This window comes from Aricia agestis, chromosome 2 (genome assembly GCF_905147365.1).
Source record: "Aricia agestis chromosome 2, ilAriAges1.1, whole genome shotgun sequence".
NCBI classification, from domain to species: Eukaryota; Metazoa; Arthropoda; class Insecta; order Lepidoptera; family Lycaenidae; genus Aricia; species Aricia agestis.
Window position 1 is genome coordinate 19,169,051 of NC_056407.1, and position 19,973 is coordinate 19,189,023.

The window sequence follows — 19,973 nt, forward strand, 5'->3', positions numbered from 1 at the left end:
AATACTTTTTGGCTTCACCGTTACAGAAGGGAAACATGATGTTTTAAATACTAGATGATGCCCGCAACTCTGTTGCGAAAAAACTCGTTTATCGCGCGGAACCGTACATTTTTCCGGGATAAAAAGTAGCCTTGTTCTTTCCCGGGACTCAAAGTATCTCCATGCCAAATTTCAGCAAAATCGGTTCAGCGGTTTGGACGTGAAGAGGTTACAAACAGACACACTTTCACATTCATAATATTAATATTAAGTATGGAGTAATGACAATTAGGTCTTTACTACTAAGCAAAAGTATATCCATACCAATTTTCAGCAACATCGGTTCAGCTGTTTGGTCGTGAAAAGGTAATAGACAGACAGACAGACACGTTTTCTCATTCATAATATTAATATTAAGTATAGAGTAAAACAAAAAGATCAATTAGGTCGTTACTTGTAGGGAGCTAGAGTGGGGACAGACAGACAGACACGTTTTCTCATTCATAATATTAATATTAAGTATGGAGTAAAACAAAAAGATCAATTAGGTCGTTACTTGTGGGGAGCTAGAGTTTTTCAAGTTTAAAGTCGGTAGCACTCATACAATAAATTGCAAAAGTAATCCCCGCACTGCCAACTCCGAATAGCGGCATTTAGAGCCAACGTAACTTTTAAAATATGTTGCATTTGACTTTGTACGAATAAGAAAAACTACCGTATAGAGGCATTTTATGTAGAACTAGAAGAAGCCCGAAACCCCGTTGTGCCAATTTGTTAATCGCGCGGCAACCGTACATTTTTCCGGGACAAAAAATATCCTATGTCCTTTCACCGGGACTCAAAGTATCTCCATACTAAATTTCAGCAAAATCGGTTCAGAGGTTTAGGGGTGAAGAGGTAACAGACAGATATATTACGGACACACTTTTAAATTTATAATATTAAGTATGGATTAAGTTCGTTTAGAAGTGCTTAAGTAATAATAGCTCCCACACCGGTTTCGGTGACGGTGGCCGGTTTTATTGAAACCAGGCCAGCTACGCAGGAGTCATTTTATAGTGTCGTGCGTTTGTGGTTGCCCAAGGGCCTTCCATGGCCGAACAGAGGCCTCATGAGGCTTGCATAAGCCATTGCTTTTAATGTCGCGATACACAGGAGTACATTGTGTATCACAACCAACTCGGGGGCTCGGTACAATGGATGGCGGCGTCCCCACACCGCCATCTCGAATTCCCCTGCTAAGGCGGGACATTGCGATCGTCGTGATTGATCGCCCGTCTTCGCCTAGGCCTTCTCGAGCGAAGAGAACCGAGGCGCGCCGCCCTTTCCCTCGCGCGCTCGGCCTCTTCCTTGGTGGATATCACTTCATCCGCAAAGTGCTCCACCGCCCGCCATTTGTCTTGGCTCTTCAGCATAGCATACACTATTGCTGGGAGTGTAATGTCCTGTCCGATAATATTTTTCATTTCAGTTCGTTGATTGTTCCCATGCAGGGCATGTCGATATTGTGTGTTGGATGGATCATCAGCCTGCATTGTCCATTCCCGCGTTGGAAACATGTTATTTCCAAGTTTGGTTAAACTTGGAAATAATATGTTTCCAACGCGGGAATCGAACCCACGACCTCCGAGTCAAGAGCCGCGCTCTATACCACTAGACCACAGAGGCTTTATATGGTTAAGCTACGGAGACAAAGGTTTCTGAGATTTTATGATCGAGCATAATCGAAATTTACGCCTCCGTGGTCCAGTGGCTTAAAGCGTGGCTATTAACACGGAGGTCGTGGGTTCCATTCCCGCGTTGGAAACATGTTATTTTCAAGTTTGGTTAGGAGTTAGGACTCAAGGCTGATCATCTATTTGTCTGACAAGTAAGATGATCCGATCCTTGCATCGGATGGGCAAGTAAGCAAGTCGGTCCTGCACCTGGTCTATCGCCAGTCATGTCGGTCTTCCGTGGGCCGTGGCACTGGGTTATCAATTATCAGAGTAAAAGGAGATACTTGTGTACGAATCAAAAAGAAATGTGTGAGACTTTATCAATAATTTTAAGTTACAAAGCTAGGGTAGAAATTCATAAAAATAATTTCCTGATAATTTCGACAAAAATACTTTTCGGTTTTTTTTAAGGAAAACTCACAACTAAGTTGTAAATTTTCCGAACGATTTTGTTTTCCGTCCGTGTGAATTCTGCAGATAATTAATTTTATTTCTATTCTATTCTGAAAACTTTCACAAATTTAGTCAGGCACAACTTTTCTTTCTCTCGGTGAGAATTTTAATTTTGTTCTTCCCCACGCATTTCTTAGCAATTAAACAAAAGAGTTATATTCCTTTATAATTTTATTATATAAAGAAAACTTTTTAAATACTAATAAAAATAATTAAATACGTGGGAGAGCCATGCTACGGCACGAATGGGCCGGCTCGACCAGAGAAATACCACGTTCTCACAGAAAACCGGCGTGAAACAGCGCTTGTGCTGTGTTTCGCCGAGTGAGTGAGTTTACCGGAGTCCCAATCCCCTACCCTATTCCCTTCCCTACCCTCCCCTATTACCCTATTCCCTCTTAAAAGGCTGGCAACGCACCTGATGCTGCGAATGACCATGGGCGACGGAAGTTGCTTTCCATCAGGTGACCCTTTTGCTCGTTTGCCCCCTTATTTTCATAAAAAAATAATAGTAATAATACTACTTAGCCAAAATACCGGCCAAGTGCGTGTCGCGCCACGCGCAAGAAAGGGTTCCGTAGTAACTTACCGCTAGTTTTTGATAATTTTTGTACGGTCAATGAATTCACATATATACCGTGTTTTACACTACTAACAACATCATCTCAGTTACGTTTAAAGGATTTGAACGAAAAGTTCCCATGTACTTCTACAAATACATTTTTTTAGTTGATCGACTATTACTCAATTTATGAAGTCTTCTTAGCCGTGATAGTTTTTCTTAATTCATCATATTTTCTACTCCCGTGAATTTTTCACATTTCCAGAAGCAACCGTTTAGCTGGTAGAAAAATCAAAAAAATCAAAATCAAAATTGTTTTATTTCTGAATAAATTTAAAATAAATATTTTCAGAAAGTCCTACATGATGCCTACCACCGGTTCGGGAACTAACCCGGCGAGAAGAACCGGCGTAAGAAACTCGCACGGGGCCCATTTTTTACCAAAAAATGTGAGAAAAAAATTAATCTTTTAAAATAAAGTTTACAATTTTGTAACTAAATATTATATACAATATCCACATACATAATTGTAAGTCCTATAGTAATGAAGAAGTAGCCTTGCAAGAAGCCATCCTACTCCCAAGGTGTGCCATCGTTTATGAAATCATTGACCTTATAATAGGCTTTGGCACACAAACGTTCTTTAACTACTTTTTTAAATTTATTAATGGAAAGATTTTGAACGTTTTCTGGGATTTTGTTGTAAAGGCGTATACATTGACCTTTAAAAGATTTACTGACTTTACTAAGTCTGATCACCGGCATATCTAGCTTGTGCTTATTTCTAGTATTCCTAGAGTGAATGTCACTTTTAACTTTAAATTTACTTATATTTTTTCTAACATATATTACATTATCCAAAATGTATTGAGAAGCAACAGTTAGAATACCAATTTCTTTAAATTTATCTCTCAGAGATTCTAAAACAGACATTTTATAAATAGAACGTATGGCTCGCTTCTGCAGCACAAATATTGTATTAATGTCGGCAGCGTTTCCCCATAAAAGGATTCCATATGACATCCTACTATGAAAATAACTAAAAAATACTAATCGTGCCGTATCTTCGTAAGAAATTTCCCTAATTTTTCTGACTGCATATGCAGAAGGGGGAGACACTGGACTAACGATTTTTTCCACTCTAAAAGTTCATATTTCACAAATAGATCTCTAAATCGGAAAATGGTCTATGAATACTCGTCATATTAAAAAAAAAAACTATCCAACGGTGGGGTGGACGCGAAAAAAAAAACACCCCCACATTGATATGTAGGGGAGGTACCGTATTTTTTAAATTTTTTAATACCTTTTTGTCGGTATCATTAAGATGTGCATTGTGCATTCATGCCGATTTACGGCTTTGTAGGCCCTACCTATTTAATACTCTGGGCAAAACCGCGGATAGACAGACAGACAGACGGACAGACAGGCGGTTGAACAGACCGAAACTATAAGGGTTCTTTGTTGGCTACAGATTCACTAAAAACATTCCATAGTTTTGACATAGGCATGGCATAGGCATCTTCATACAAAGGCACCGCGCGCGGCTTGTATGTGTGTGCCATAGTATCAATGCGTCGCCACGTACGGCACACAACAAAATCTCGGCGGTACCAGCCTAGTAAAACTGGCCGAGACTTTGTTGTGTGCCGTACGTGTCGATTGATACTATGGCGCACACATACAAGCCGCGCGCGGTGCCGAAGATAACATACTTCCCCTCCTTTTACTATGGTTTTGATAGCGAAATTATAAATCAAGAATTTTATTTTCGAAACTATCAAACGTAATTTGACTAAACATGAGAAGTCAAATCAAATCAAATCAAATCAAATCAAAAATATTTTTATTCGGAGTAATTTTTTTACAAAAACTTTACCGAACGTCGATACTACGGTGCCTACCACCGGTTCGGGAACTAACCCGGCGAGAAGAACCGGCGTAAGAAACTCGCACGGGGCCATCTTTTACTAAAAAGATGGAAAATTACAATTTAAAACATATACAGTACAACACGGTCACATTAACCTGACGCACCACTGGAATGTATATGCAAGCTTCGTAATGACGTCATCACCATGAAGTAAAACAGTAGTTTGCAGGCTAGACATACGGCCCAGTGTAGCTGTATCACCGTCCAGTTCAATGGCTTTTAGGGTTCCGTACTCAAAGGGTAAACGGACCATATTACTGAGACTTCGATTACAGTCTGTCTGACTGTCTCCAGGCTGTATCTCGAGAACCGCTATAACTAAACTTCTGAAATTTTTACAAAATGTGGATTTCTGTAAAAAATAATAAAAATTAAATACAATTAATATTTGAGGGCGCTCCCATACAAAAAACGTGAATTTTTTGGTCTTTTTAGCTCGTAATCAATAATTACGGCCAACAGGTAGCCATTTGAAATCTAAATCCTTAATATTATTTTTACCATAATATGGTCTTATAATTATTAATTATTAATTATTAATATATTGAGTACTTATATTAAATATTAATTATATTTTTATTCTACGAAGTTTGTAGCCAGCGGTGTATTGTACGAATTTTCAACCACATGTCCCCCAATTTCGCTTCAAAAAGTGCACTACACCATAAAGTTTTCACTTCAATAACATTAAGGGTCTGTTTCACCACTTCCTGTTAAGTGCCGGATAAGCTATCCACAACTTATCTGACAGATACTCCATACTCTATCTGTCAAGTTAAGGCCAGGTAGACCCTAAAATTAGCAGGTCGATATCTGTTAGTACGAATATCGACGTAAAGGACATTAAAATAACATTCATAATAATATCAGCGCGCCTTGTACAGTGAAAATAAGAGAAAAAACCTTTTTACTTAGATAACTAAACCAAAATGCAAAATGTAACCACACATTATTCTTCTTTTAAGTTATGAGCTTTTCGTAGACATGATTTTTGAAAGTAAAACTATCATAGGCATCATGAAAAATAAAAAAATATCAATATTCGAATTTAGCCTCCTTTTCGGAGTTATTTTTGATCGAGTGAAGTAATAATAATTATGTTTCGAACATAAAGTTAATATACCTAGCGGAAAAGAGCAACAATCTCTAGATGTCAAACGAAACCGAAATTGGTTTCATCTGTGTGTAAAAATATGTGTACGTATATATAACTGACACAAGCATGATTGAACATGATTTCTATGAGATTAAATTGTCAACGTGCGGCACGTGCCGACTGGACGTCAAAAAAAGAGTGCTGCTGTCATGTATCACACGTCTCTTTTTACCACGCAGTGTTACTGATAGTGACATCTCTCTTGCTCAGGCCTTTGTTTCTCTATTCCGCTAGGTATATCAACTTTATGGTTTGGAACCACTTATTGTCAAGTACATTAAGTAAACAACAATGAGTATTTTTTTTTTTTTGCTTTTAAAAATCACTATATTTTGTTTGTTTGTTATTAATTCAGAGTCATGTAAAATTGGGTCTATTGAGCCTTAAGTTGGGGATAGCCTATCCGGCACTTATCAGGAAGTGGTGAAACAGGCCCTAAGTTTCCTCAGTTCTAACGATTGTTACATGGGAAGAGTTTAAAATATCGATTTTGTTCTTTCGTTATAGCATTGGTTTTGACTTTTGACTAGTCGATATCGATGGAATACCATTATTATCACAACTCTGACCACAATCTCGGTTGTTAGTGCTAATGAGTATTGAACTAAGAGATGCAGCTGTGAATATCGAATGTACACTTTGTTATTTTACCTTCAACAGTATGAAGTATCTTTATTCCGAGCACATAAGGATCAATGTCGTACAAACTCCAGGGTAAATTAAATGAACTATATTCGATGGAACAATATTGGCATAGTAAAATTTACTATGATATTGGTCCAAACGTAGCGAAGTGTATTTTGTCATTTTTAACCGACTTCAAAGAGGAAGTTATCAATTCGATCCGTATTCCGTATGTAATAATAATGTAATTATGTACGTATTTAATAATTCCAGAACTTCCCAGTTTTCATATAATATTATGTTAGTCTATAATATCAGCGTGTGATCAAATGTGCCAAATTTCAAAATTGTATGTATGTAATAAATGTTTTTATGTTTGTGTTCGCATGTCTCCGTTCAAAAAGTGATTCTTTTTTTGTTGTAAGTATTTGGTATTATTCAACAAATAATACCAAAAACAAAAAAGGGAATACTGCATCAAAATCGGTTCAGTTGTTTTTGAGATGGGGAAGTTAAATTCTTAATCACCTACAATTTTGAAGTCGGTTCTATCTTTTTAAAATAATATCATTAACAATATGGTGTATGACTAGGCAACTTCAATAATCGGCCAAGTGCGAGTTGGACTCGCGCACGATGGATTCCGTACCATTAGGGAGCAAAAATAGGCAAAAAATGTGTTTTTTGTATGGGAGCCCCCCTTAATTTTTATTTTATTTTAATATTATTATTAAATATAAAAGTATAAATACAATTGTGTATTTTGTGAACATTTCAAGTACCTACATGCTACCATTATTGATATCAAGCAAAAAATTGTAAAAAAATCGAGTTTGTTGTATGGGAGCCACCCTTAAATTTTTAATTAGTTTGTTTTTAGTATTCATTGTTACAATTTCAACTCTCTAGCTACTAATATTTCATATATATGAAATACATAATCTGTGACAATTTCAACTCTCTAGCTACTAATATTTCATATATATGAAATACATAATCTGTGACAATTTCAACTCTCTAGCTATCACCGTTCTTGAGATACAGCCTGGAGACAGACAGACGGACAGACGGATAGACATCGAATTGTTAGTTTGTAAAGACGAATGGGCGGTTTCGTCCCATGTGTTGTAATATTTTCCTACCTATATCATATGATAGATCTCAATTAGTGTTATGTTTGTTTGTATGGGCGTAACTCTGTATCTTGTGCAGGGAAGTTGGTATAGTCGTTTCATTTTTGTTATAAAATGTTTAATAAAACTTAATCAAAAGTATTTAATCAAGTGAAAAATACCACACGATCGACTGTGCGCCTAGTCTAAACCCCCCCCCCCCCCCCTTCCACCGCGCGGCACACGCTGACATACACACGCGCCACGCGCATTTGGTTTTTTGCACCGCAAAACCTTTTATTGCACAATAACAAAAACTGCCTGTGTCATGACATGTCATGGCAACGCCACGAACAAAGTTGACAGCTGGTAACTAAGTATATAAATAACTTTGTTCGTGGCGTTGCCATGACATGACATGATACAGTCAGATTTTGGTAGCTGTGCTTCACTTCCATGTTTTAAATTGTTACTCCCCTATTTATTTATTGACGACTTACGCATTATTAAAGGACTTCTGGTGTTTCTACATTTACATTAACTATCGACTTCGGCTAAGGGTATTATTCCTTTGTTATTTATGTTTACTAGAAGACCCGCGCGGCTTCGCCCGCGAAATTAAGGAATTTCACGCAAACCGTACATTTTCCGCAAAAATAGCCCTTCACGTGGTCTATTCTTCAAGTGAGCCAAATAATAAGCAATATCATATAATTTTCCCCGTTTTTTCACATTTTCCTCTATTTCTTCGCTCCTATTAGTCTTAGCGTGATAAAATATAGCATAGCTTTCCTCGATTAATGGGCTATCTAACACTGAAATAATTTTTCAAATCGGCCTAGTAGTTCTTAGGATTAGCGCGTTCAAACGAACAAACAAACAAACTCTTCCGCTTTATAATATTATAGTATAGATTTGAAAATATATTATAAATAACAAAGGAAATAATACAATTATCAGAATTGTATTATTTCCTTTGTTATTTACATATTTTCAACTATGCATATTTTGTTAATAATAATAAAAAAATAACTACTACTGCCTGTGATTACTGTACAATTATTATAAATGTAAGAATTATGTATACATGTAACGCAAAATGTAGTAAAGTATGATGAAAACATTATTTAAACCAAAAACTTTTTTTTTCACTTGAAGCCCAGTAACTTTTGACCTGCACGCTATTACAACAAAAACTTTTTTTTTTTTAATGGAATAAGGGGGCAAACGAGCAAACGGGTCACCTGATGGAAAGCAACTTCCGTCGCCCATGGACACTCGCAGCATCAGAAGAGCTGCAAGTGCGTTGCCGACCTTTTAAGAGGGAATAGGGTAATAGAGGAGGGTAGGGAAGGGAAGGGAAGGGAATAGTTGAGGGTAGGGAAGGGAATAGGGTAGGGGTTAGGGGATTGGGCCTCCGGTAAACTCACTCACTCGGCGAAACACAGCGCAAGCGCTGTTTCACGCCAGTTTTCTGTGAGAACGTGGTATTTTATCCGGTCGAGCCGGCCCATTCGTGCCGAAGCATGGCTCTCCCACGTATACAACACTTGACATATTGATAATAAAAATACTTATTTGAACATGTATATACTAGTCGCAACTTGTTACAAGGGTTGGGACACACCTCATACAATAGTGCCCATTCACCTTTTATATTTAAGATTAATTTTTTATCTCACTTTTTTTGGTAAAAAAGTGGGCCCCCTGCGAGCTTCCGCCGGTTCTTCTCGCTGGGTTAGTTCCCGAACCAGTGGTAGGCAAAAAAAAAAAGGCACCATAGTAACAACATTCTGAAAGCATATTTATATTACTTAAAATCTATTCAGGAATAAAAAAAATATTTTTATTTATTATTTATTTTAGTAATAGGGTCTCGTTTTTACCTTTTGGGTACGGAACCCTAAAAATCACACAAGTTCAACTTCAAACGCAAACTTATACGGTCCAACTAAGGTTTGTTATTAGTCCTAATACTCACTTTTATTTGTTTTCTTTGTTTTTGATTGTTAAATTATTGTTAAGCTTACAAATGTTAAAAACTTCTAGGCATAATGTAATTCTGGAATTCAACTTCAATTTCATAAACTCTAATATCAGCAGATAATGATCTGCTGATATTACCAGGGCCGCATTTATATTTTCATAAAAAGTATGAGACTAAAGGCCACTTTCATTTTGCTGTATGAAGGACCGCCGCCATAGGCCATGGCCTATACTGCCTCTCATAAATCTAGAGCTGCAGTTTACATAGGACTATTATAATACATTTCTGAGTAGAATACAGCGGCTACATTATACAAAGACTAGTTGACACCCGCAACTCAGTTGCGCCAAAATTCGTTAAGGATAAAAGTATCCTGTGTCCTTTCCCTGGACTTAAAGTATCGTCATACCAAATTTCAGCAAAATCTGTTCATCGGTTTGGGCGTGGAAAGGTAACAAACAAACGTACTTTCGCCTTAATAATAATATTAGTATGGAGTATGAATAATTTGAAGGACGAAACAAGCCGAATAGAATCAAATTAGAAACTTTGTATCATTTGATTACTTTGAGTTTTTTACAAAATTTCCAAGTCGCAAGTATACAGTAGCAGCTGCTACTTAAAATTAATTCATCAAATTATTTTTAGCGTCAATGACCTCGCTTTTCTGTAATACATATTTACAAATTATAAACAAAGCTTAAAACTTTAGGTATCACGCGAAATTTTCAAGGACTATGCAAGCTGAAAACAACTACAAATATGTCTGGGTGTCTGAATGCAAAATCCTAGTACGTAAAACCGACTCTTCTAAAATATATTGTATCTCTAATGATTCAGATCTCGCTAAAATTAAATGACTACAATATGTTTTTGTTAAGTGCATACTATTCTCGTACAATTTCTTGTTTACATTGCAACTTATATTGTTAATCGTACTATTCAAGGTCGATTTAGATTTTTTTCTTGAAATTATTAGCTATTATAGTATCATTGATTTGTTTTACATTGTATAAGTCTCATCGCTATAATAATTCTATTGTAAACTGTGTAAGAAATGTTAGTGGAACGTCGACATATTGCACTTGTTATTTAATCATAAAAATAATTCGATAACACTAAGCTATCATTTTACTATCAGAACGTGAGGGGTCTTCGCACGAAATCACACACATTTTTAAGAGAAGTCCTAAACAACAATTTTGATGTTATATGCATTACAGAGACATGGCTCACCGACAACTTTCATAACAGCGAATACTTTGATAGTCGGTATGAACTTTATCGATGCGACCGTAATAGTTTAGACACAGGTCATAGGGGGAGGTGTGTTGATCGCCGTGCGCCGCGAGCTCTGTCCAAGGCGGCGGAGTGACGCGCGTACGCCGCCCTTATCAGAGGAGCTGGTATGGGTCTCCCTCCCGTTGCGCGATAACAGCCACGTCCCTGCCAGCACGTCTGCCGCGCGATACCTCGAGACATCTAATCGGTATTTACACATTATTTGCACTTATATTCCGCACGGTAATAGACACGAAGCAACTTTATTGTCGCTTTACGATCGAGTAAGCGAATCTATTTTAAGTAACACCAACGATACTTATGTATTAATTGGTGATTTTAATATAACCCACGCAAGCTGGGAATATAATTATAACTCTAATTCGATGGATATCTGTACTACTAGCTTGTTTAACTGCAGACTTTATGAACCTGTCTTTATTATCTCAATATAACAGTCAACTTAACCATAATAATAGATTATTAGATCTAGTGTTTAGTAATGCAACATGTCATGTCTCACCATGTGAAAGCCCTCTTGTACCAGAAGACCTCCATCACAAGGCTATCGAGTTTGACATAAAAATATGTTATTGTTCTACACTTAAGCAAGCCTCCGTAGTTAAAAGACAATATTTCAGAGCCGACTATGATTCAATCAAAACGATACTAAGCTCTGTAGACTGGGAAACATCTCTCGCCAAATGCCATAATGTCGATTCTATGACAGATTACCTCTACAGTATTATTAATAGTGCAATTGACGAATTTGTGCCCTCTTACACACAAACAACTAAAGAAAAGTATCCCCCATGGTATACTAAACCTCTTATAAAATTATCGAAAGAAAAGTATAAGTACCACAAAAAATGGAAAACCTATGGCAATCCCCAAGATTATCATACTTTCTCAATACTACGTAGCCGTTTTAAAAAAATGTCCCTAGATTGCTATAAAAATTTTATCAAGTTTTCGGAAGATAATATTAAAAATCACCCTAAGTTCTTCTGGTCATACGTGAAATCAAAAAATGAGTCGAATCAAATTCCAGAAAGAATGTTATACTAGGGCCATATTCTGTCTTCTGGTAGCGAAATTTGTGATGCCTTTAATGAATATTTTAATTCGGTGTTCATTAGAAATAATCCCGGAACAAATAATAATTTACATAATAATATTCTTTCAAATGTTGACATAAAATCCGTAAATATTGATTTTGACACTGTTTTAAAGGAATTAAAGCAAGGTAACACTAAAAAGGGAGCTGGATCTGATGGCATTCACCCTATTTTTATTTCAAAATGTGCCGAAGCTCTTGCAAAGCCAGTGACGATTATTTTCCGCACTTCAATTGCATCAGGTGTTTTTCCTCGCACTTGGAAAAAATCTATCATAACCCCAATTCCCAAGAACAATAAAAAAGATCACATAACAGAATACAGGCCCATTTCTAAGCTTTGCGTCTTGGGTAAGATATTAGAAAAAATTGTTACCACACAAATTTCACTTGTTTTTCGTAACCATATTTCCCAACATCAACACGGTTTTCTCAAATATCGTAGTGTAGATAGTAATATGTTAAATTTTACTGAGTATTTGGCTCAGGCTATGGACAATAACCTGCAGGTGGATGTCGTGTACACCGACTTCTCTAAAGCATTCGATAAAATAAATCACGATATGTTGATCGAAAAGCTTGCGAGAGCCGGTGTGCACGGCAACCTCCTTAGATGGATCAATTCTTATATAAAAAATGGTAACCTTTAAGATACACTGCTTGGCTACAAGCAGTGTATCTTAAAGGTTACTGTTCTCGATTTCTACCTGTACCTTCCGGCGTCCCCCAGGGATCCCATTTGGGGTCCTTATTGTTTAGCCTTTACATAAACGACATTGGATTTAATTTTATACATAGTAATCACTGATGATACGAAAATTTTCATGGTGATAAAATCCATACTATAATATAATATAATATAATATAATATAATATAATATAATATAATATAATATAATATAATATAATATAATATAATATAATATAATATAATATAATATAATATAATATAATATAATATAATATAATATAATATAATATAATATAATATAATATAATATAATATAATATAATATAATATAATATAATATAATATAATATAATATAATATAATATAATATAATATCTATGGACGCTTCACACCACGTCAGTCTGGCCCCGTGGTAAGTACCTGAAGGACTTGTGTTAGGGGTACCAGACAACGGAAATATATATAATACTTTTATACTATACATACATTTAAGATTTTTATTATATGATACACATATTTAATACACATCCATGACCCAGGAACTTCGAAAACTTTTTGTTCCGTCGGCGGGATTCGAACCCGCGACCCTTTAGCTACCAACGCGCTCACCACTGAGCCACAGAGGTCGTCAAATACTGGATTGCTCAAAGCTGCAGAATGATTTATTAAGATTACTCGAATATTGTCGAATCAATCAATTGTTCCTAAATATAGACAAATGCTTCATTATGTCCTACACACGAAAGACCCACCCAATAAATTTTGACTACACTATTGACAATTTTATTCTTAAGAGACTTTCGACCATTAGAGACCTCGGGCTAATTATGGACTCTAAATTAACATTTAGCAATCACTTTGATCATATTATTAGTAAGGCTTATCGTAATTTAGGCTTCATTCTTCGTATTAGCAAACCATTCAGAGACGTAAATACTCTAAAAATTCTTTACTTTTCCTTCGTACGTTCTATTTTAGATTTTTGTAGTACAGTTTGGAATCCATGTTTTCAAGTACACACTAATCGGATTGAAAATATTCAAAAGAAATTTCTAAAAGCACTTAACTACCGTCTAAATGTTTTCAATGAACCTTATGAAGATACCCTGCGTAGGCACAAATTAACAACTCTTTATGACAGACGTAACATGTCCGACATCACACAACTATATAAAATATTAAACGCACTTACTGATTCACCTACATTATTATCAATGATATCGTTCAAAGCTCATTCTCGGCTCCCTGTGCGACCCTCACGTAAGAAGCCCCTATTTGTTCCTCCGAAACTTTCTAAAACTTACACTCGTAACTCATTTTTATACCGTTCCACTGACAATTATAACAGAAACTTCACCGATATTGATATTTTCAATAATTCTCTTAATAGCCTAAAATTAGAACTAAAACGTAGACTGAACATAGTTTGAGTTTTGTACTTCTGAAATTTTATGATTTATAGATATGTAACTCGATCGACTAAATTGTATTATATATTATTTTTTTGTATTTTTCAGTTATTCATGGTACCTTGTACGTTTAGTGTACATACAGGGTGCAATGACTAGCTATACTCATGCATGTATTTAAAAAAGTAGCATCTTTGGTTTAGTGTAAGCTATAGTTTTAACTTTTAAGCCAATCTTAATCATATACGCGTCTCTCCAAAATTCACTAAATATTATGTTTCGGCACTATAGGTCTATTGTAAAAAAATATTACAACATATTGAATTTCTTTTGTATATGACTGTTTGATGCCAAAATAAATGAAAAAAAATAAAAATTTAAGAGGAGACACTAGGGCCGTTTTTCCATATAAACGTCATTGCAGTTTGGTTTAAATAATTATTCAGTATTTAGTAGACAATTTTACTTTAATATAGATCTCGTTAGTGGTGGAAATTTGGACCAAACTCCATACATTTTTGTCAAAATCCTTTATACAGAAAAGGACAAATGAAAAGCGTCATCACTGTGAATGAAATTTCACGTTTGAAATAATAATTTTTACATGAAAACATGTCACATGGAGTATGATATCAATTTACGTCTGGCTTTGTGTGAATATCCCATGGCAATCACGTAAACCTTTGTCAAAAATCCATTTAAAATAATAAACCTACAGCGCTGATTTTGTATTGTACTGTAGCAGAATCAAATGCGAAAATATTAATTATTGTACGAGGCCGTCAGAAAAATACGCTGCGATAAATGCGATTGTAATTGAAAAATCATTTGCTCGTGTTTCAAGGTTGTAAGTTAATAGTTTGTTTTATGAAAATACTGTATGTACTCTCGCGGTCTAGCGGCCAAACCGCTCGTTCGCGCGGACGCATAATTCGAGCCTAACTTGTACCCAACGCCAAAATTGGCCAAACAACTCGAAAGTTTTCCGTCTAAATCACAGGAACTTCATTTCCGTATTGATTGTAACCTACCATCCGTTTCCTTGATCCGTTATATATAACGGATCAAGGAAACGGATGGTAGGTTACAATCAATACGGAAATGAAGTTATATACTCAGCTTATGTGTTATCAGGAAAATTGGATAACATCCTTAAGAAACTTGGATTGTGGGATAATATTTATGTAGCACTCCCAAAACGAGATACTTCTGTTTGACATACGAGTACGTTAGACTAGCAATAATATTTTGATCTCTCAAATTAGGCAGAGTAGAAAACAGTGAAGATATTTTTTCTTATTTGCTTCAAAATAACACTTTTGTGAATAAAACTGGAGATCTGTATAGAGCAAGCAATGGAGAACTGTAACCCACCAATTCCCAAGCGGCATCCGGCTGTCGCATAATAATTGAAAATCTATTGTGTTTGCGATTCCTTGCTTTTGAGTTCTCTTTTTATATAAAAGGGGGCAAACGAGCAAACTAACTACCGTCGCCCATGGACAATCGCAACATTAGAAAACCTGCAGGTGCGTTGCCGGCCTAAGAGTGAATACGCTCTCTTCTTGAAGATTTGCAGGTCGTACCTACTGGTCCGGAAATACTGCTGGTGACAGATCGTTTCACAGTTTTACAGTCGAAAATAGTTGAAAAATAATATGTAAAATTCTTTTTAAAGAGTAAAATCGCAATTGATTTGATGATAACAATGTCAATAATTGATGCCAATCTGTACTAATATATATATATATATATATATATATATATATATATATATATATATATATATATATATATATATATATATATATATATATATATTTAACTGGAAAAAGGGGTTGTAAGGGGGTGAAAATGCGTAAATTTGCCTGCCAATGCCAATCTGTACTAATATATATATATATATATATATATATATATATATATATATATATATATATATATATATATATATATATGTATATATATGTATATATATATATATATATATTATATATAAATATTATAAATATATATTATATATAATATGCGAAAGTATAAGAGGTGGTATCATTATTCATTCAAGTTTCGATTTTTTTTCGACTGTTATTTTTTTTTACGTTATTTAATAAGTCAGTACTTTATATTATTATATACAGTGATACAGTGACGTAACCTTAAACCTATCAATAATAAATAGTTTATGGGTAAAGTTGTGTAATTGGGGGGCTAAATAAGCTTTAAAATTTGGCATAATATATAAAGTTTAATTTAAAAAAATGAAATATTATGTGCACACTGCTCAGCTGTTTTGATGGGGTACCAAGGTTTTTTTTATAAAAGCTTTTGAGACCAATTTTGTTAACATCGCGCGCTATAACTGAAGTCCACGCAGACGAAGTCGCGGGCAACAGCTAGTTGATTAATACAATAATAATTGACAACACTGAAAATTGCCTTTACCCTCTAAAGAACTTTCCAGCATAGCTAGCACAAGCACGTAGACAAACGAAAGAAACTAAATTTTGACAGTTTTACCGGAAAAACATTGGAGAAAAAGTTTCTTTCGTATCTCGATATCTTCCGCTTTTGAAAATCTATAAGTCAAGCATGACGAACCGCTTTTGACATTTAGTTTCTTGATTTTTTTTATTTTTATTATGGCACTTGGCTATAAAACCATGGCTAGTGTCGAGTAAATGGCGGCAAATTAAAAAAAATCGATGTATAGCAACCCTGTCTATAGCCGGAATAATAGTTTTGATCTACAAACTACGAATAATAAAGTTACTTAGTTTTTATTTTTCGTATTTCGTAGATCAAAACTATAATTCCGGCTATAGACAAGGTTGCTGCATGTCGATTTTTTGAATTTGCCGCCATTTATTCGACACTGGCCATGGTTTTATAGCCGAAGTGCCATAATAAAAAAAAGAATCAAGAAACGTAAATGTCAAAAAAATAATTGACGGTTGCTATGGAAAGAGTTTCTTGTCTTTGTCCACTGAAACTCAAGTCGACGGGTGGCGCCATGCTCACGAAAAAGATATGTAGACATGGGAAAGAAACTGCCATTACTTTCTTCCGAAGAATCGACTGGGCAACGGCGTGCTAGCTATGCAGGTAGCACAAAATATTGTGATAATTAAGAATTGACATAATATAATATACTTAATATGATTAAAATTATACTATAGCCGTAATTTAAAAGCAAACAGTCAAATAGAGGCATATTACACAGCCAAATATATTTTTTCACTAAAATCTGTGTAAATGACATACCACCTCTAGGTGCAGTTAAATATATCAATTTTTTAAAAAACTTCACTTCCATCCACTTCATATTGTATTCGTAGGCTGCGAGCCAAAAAACATTAGCTAGAATTTTTTTGTCCCAGTGGACATCAAAATTCAGAATCATTCAACCAAAGGCTTTTTCAGCTGAAACCCCCACTATGTTTTGTGAGGGAAGGCTTCTGTATAGAGAATGGTTTGGAGGTTTTTTCAATTGTTTACATCACATAACCCTTAAAGTGAGTTTCCGATCTAGCCGCGACCGACACAACATCAAAATACAGCATGACTGGTGAGACATGTTCAATACTCGAGGACGTGATATTTAGCTATTAGGTACTTAATTTTTGACCAAATTTCCCTTTAAATAAATGAATCATGGCCATAAATTAGTATGCGGGCGCTACCCTTCCCGCGCGTGGAGTCCATGCGTTGGGTAAATAATTATTTAACTTTAAGCTACATTTACTCAGTGATCAATTTTTTCATTTTTTAGTTGAAAAAAAAAATGAAAAAATTGATCACTGAGTAAATGTAGCTTAAAGTTAAATAATTATTTACCCAACGCATGGACTCCGCGCGCGGGAAGGGTAGCGCCCGCATACTAATTTATGGCCATGATTCATTTATTTAAAGGGAAATTTGGTCAAAAATTAAGTACCTAATTTTATTACATACATAATTATAATGGGAATCGAGTACCGAGTACTCTCTTTAAGTATTGATCATGTCTCACCAGTCATGCTGTATAGGCTGCCATCACATTAAGTCGCGCGGTTGCCGCACTAAGGTACGCGCACAGTTTGTAGGCGCGTGCCGGGGCTCGCCGGGGAGGATCGGGGCTCAGCGTAGCGCAAAATGCGCTATAATAGCACACTATTGCCAGGCCGGGTCGCATCGCGTTGACGGATTTTGAGTACTTTGGATAGGTCCAGTGTGACCACTCTTAAATCACTCGTGACTCGATATATCAAAAACGTTGCTATATTCTACTAAAATCTACTATACCGTGTTTTAGCTTCTACCGAAAATCTACCTTTATTAATAAATGTATTCTACGTGGTTGAAACTAAAATAAAACTAAAATGTTTATATGGACTGTCTTCATTATGCATTTTAAATTTTTATATTATTTGTTGTATTATAATATCGATCTTCTATTAAAATTTACAAAAAATTTTGGACTACTAAATCGTCATTCATTTGACCTCAAATCTACCAAAAAGTGGAAATCTATGTGAAGTGTGATCACACTGTTGCCGGGGCGCAGCGGGTTTGTCGGGCCTTGCCGGGCCTTGTCGCATTGACGGAAATCCGCTGCGCCCCGACACAGTGTGCGATACGCGCATCCGCTTCCATACAAATTGTATGGAGGCGGATTTTTGCGATGAGCCCCGGCACGGCCCGTCTCAGTGTGCTCACTCCTCTACTCGGCACTCGCGACTTAATGTGAAGGCAGCCTAATTCTGCAGATGAAACGTTACGACAACACGAAAGAAAACTAAGTGTTAATACTTTAGGCACAGAATATACATATATTAGTAGCTTTAGGGTGTGTATGTGTTCCTTGTAGAGAGTTAACTGTGAAAGTAGCAGCGCTGAGAGAGCAAAATTTTATTTTAATTTTGTATGGGGAAACTCGTGACGCTGGGGTGCTTACCCATACAAATCAATTTGGTCTTTCAGCACTGCTACTTTCACAGTGAACTCTCTACAAGGAACACATATACACCCTAAAGTATTATCACTTAGTTTTCTTACACCCTGTATACCCCCACACCGGTTTCGGTGACGGTGGCCGGTTGCATTAAAACCAGGACCTGTTACGGACGAGTAATTTTATAGTGCCCAAGTGTGTACGCAGCACACAAAAGCACTCTGTTCCTTATATAAAGAAGTCATAAAGACAACGTCTTGGCTAGAGTCCTATTGTCTAAAACGCGGAGTTCTATTTTCAATTGTCTGGCTGATTGAACTTACCCTGAAGGCGTTTCTGAACTTGTTGGACATGATGTTGTAGAGGATGGGGTTGATGGCCGTGGACAGGAAGTACAGCACACCAGACAGGTACGTCAGCGCTATGTACACCTGGAACAAACGTCACTTGAATAAAAATTGTAGTATATATACACACACTAGATGACCCACCAAACGTTGTTTTGCCAAATTAATTCTAGTATAAATATGAATAGTAGATAAAAACCTATTCTCAGGCCTAACGAATGTACATACACATTAAAATCGGTTGAGCCGTTTTGGAGGAGTTTGCGCACAAACACTGTGACACGAGTTTTATATAGGGCTGTTCCTTATAGAAAGTTCACTGTAAAAGTAGCAGCGCTGAAAGACCAAAATTTTTTTTCACTTTTATATGGGCAAGCGCCCCAGCGCGGCAGCGTCACGAGTTCCCCATACAAAAGTGAAAAAAAAATTGGTCCTTTCACAGTGAACTCTCTACTGTAGGAAAACATACACACCCTAAAGTATTATCACTTAGTTTTGTTACACCCTGTATACAGTGTGTAACAAAAATAAGTTATAATACTTTAGGGTGTATACGTGTTCCTTGTAGAGAGTTCACTGTGAAAGTAGCAGCGCTGAAATACCAAAAAATTTCTTCACTTTTTTATGGTGAAACTCGTGACGCTCGGGCCCTTGCCCATACAAAAGTGAAAAAA

General features: G+C 35.9%; 1 protein-coding gene across 2 annotated transcripts in view; it reads right to left on the minus strand.

Annotated features, from left to right (window-relative positions):
• LOC121737956 (pyrokinin-1 receptor-like) overlaps positions 1-19,973 on the minus strand; it is a 149,848-nt gene that overhangs the window by 15,455 nt on the left and 114,420 nt on the right. For both annotated transcript variants that reach the window (XM_042129702.1, XM_042129711.1), the window contains exon 4: positions 19,276-19,383. In XM_042129702.1, the coding sequence (XP_041985636.1) occupies positions 19,276-19,383 (108 nt within the window). The remainder of the gene's footprint in view (positions 1-19,275; positions 19,384-19,973) is intronic.